Below are 1,565 nucleotides of genomic sequence, written 5' to 3'. Positions count from 1 at the left end.
TCATCAATTCGGCTAATTTCAACTTTAGCCCTAATTCTGATCCGGATTCGGATGATTCGGGTTTGCTTGCAGATCCGGATTCGTTTGTCGTTGATGATGATCAATTGAATTTCGTTACGGATCTTTTCGTGACCCGTGATGGGAATGTTACTGAAGATGCGGAGGAGAACTCTAGGGTTTTTCTAGAGGATGTGTATGGTGATTTTGGATCTGATTTTGATGGGGTTTTTCTGCCAGAAGATTGGGGTGATGGGGTTAGGGTTGTGGGTAATGGGTCGGAGTTCGATTCGCAAGAAGTGGAGCTGAATGATAGGGATTTGGGTGTTAATGGTTTTTGGAATTGTCTTCGGATTGATGATGATGATCAGAGGGATTTGAATGATGATTTTGAATGGGAAGAAGTGAATGAAAGGGGAGAAGATAGAGACTATTTGAGTTCTGTAATTGATGGAATTGAAGAAATATCAGTTTCTTCTGATATTTCTTCCACTTCTGAAGGAGGAGGGAACTCGAATTCGAATTTGAATTCGGATTCAATTGATGGGGGAGATGAGCCGGTGAGGAATTTAGAGTGGGAAGTTCTGTTGGCCGTTAATAATATTGAAAGAAGTCTCGAATTTGATGGAAATGATGATGGGATTGCTCATGTATACGATACTGATCACGAAGCTTTGTTTGGGCAATTTCTGGAAAGTGAAGGGGCTATGAAGGGTAGTCCACCAGCAGCTAAATCTGTCGTTGAAAATCTTCCGTTGGTGGTATTGAAGGACGAAGAAAATAAGACGGCGTGTGCTGTTTGTAAAGATGAGATTTTGGTTGTGGAGAAGGTGACTGAGCTTCCTTGTTCCCATTATTACCATTGGGAATGTATTGTACCGTGGTTAAACATACGTAATACATGCCCTGTTTGTCGCCATGAGTTACCCACGGATGATACTGATTATGAGAGGAGGAAAATTGGAAGGCGTACTGGTGCTGGAGCTCAACACATTAGTGACTTTCAGGTTAGATACAATTTTGAAGTTGTCCCTTGAGACACTTGCGAATTCACACAGAATTCATAGGATGTGCATATTCCCTTTGTGGTGAGTATGTTGATTCTTTTTATAGGCTCTTCCTTTAGTTTTTACTTCGGGTACAATGTATGTATGTACGATTTCCGGTTTGTATGACGGTCTGAATTGCTGTAATTGTACCATTAGACATGCGACAAAGTAAAAGGATTATTGAGTTATTAATACTACTATAGAGGCTGATGATGTTTGAAACAATTTTGGGTGCATTTTGACTTTTGATTTTATGTTCCCATTAGAAGGACGATTTATCTTTGTCAGTTCTCTCTGAGATATTTGAGTCAATACTCTTGAAGAAACAAAGGATAAAAAGGAAAGAAACAAATGGCAAGGTTGATCATCACCCTGTCTAGTGAAGTGGTGGTTTCTCTGTTATAACCTCAGGCTTCAGGTTGTGCATTATTACGTGAACCTGTTCTAGCCTCAACTCAACTTGTGGTTTGCTTATGACTGAATAATGTTCTTATGATGCAATTTTCCAAAATGAACGGC

The 1,565-nt window shown here is 39.9% G+C and overlaps 1 protein-coding gene across 1 annotated transcript; it reads left to right on the top strand.

Annotated features, from left to right (window-relative positions):
* Positions 1-5: 5 nt before the first annotated feature.
* Positions 6-1,271, top strand: LOC124891179 (E3 ubiquitin-protein ligase CIP8-like; the record flags this gene model as incomplete). The annotated part of the gene is made up of 1 exon (XM_047402986.1): positions 6-1,271. A coding segment is annotated over one exon (1,029 nt), but the record flags the coding sequence as incomplete, so codon positions are not given.
* Positions 1,272-1,565: the final 294 nt, after the last annotated feature.

Source organism: Capsicum annuum, unplaced genomic scaffold (genome assembly GCF_002878395.1).
Source record: "Capsicum annuum cultivar UCD-10X-F1 unplaced genomic scaffold, UCD10Xv1.1 ctg31820, whole genome shotgun sequence".
NCBI classification, from domain to species: Eukaryota; Viridiplantae; Streptophyta; class Magnoliopsida; order Solanales; family Solanaceae; genus Capsicum; species Capsicum annuum.
This window is presented reverse-complemented; position numbering and strand designations above follow the sequence as displayed.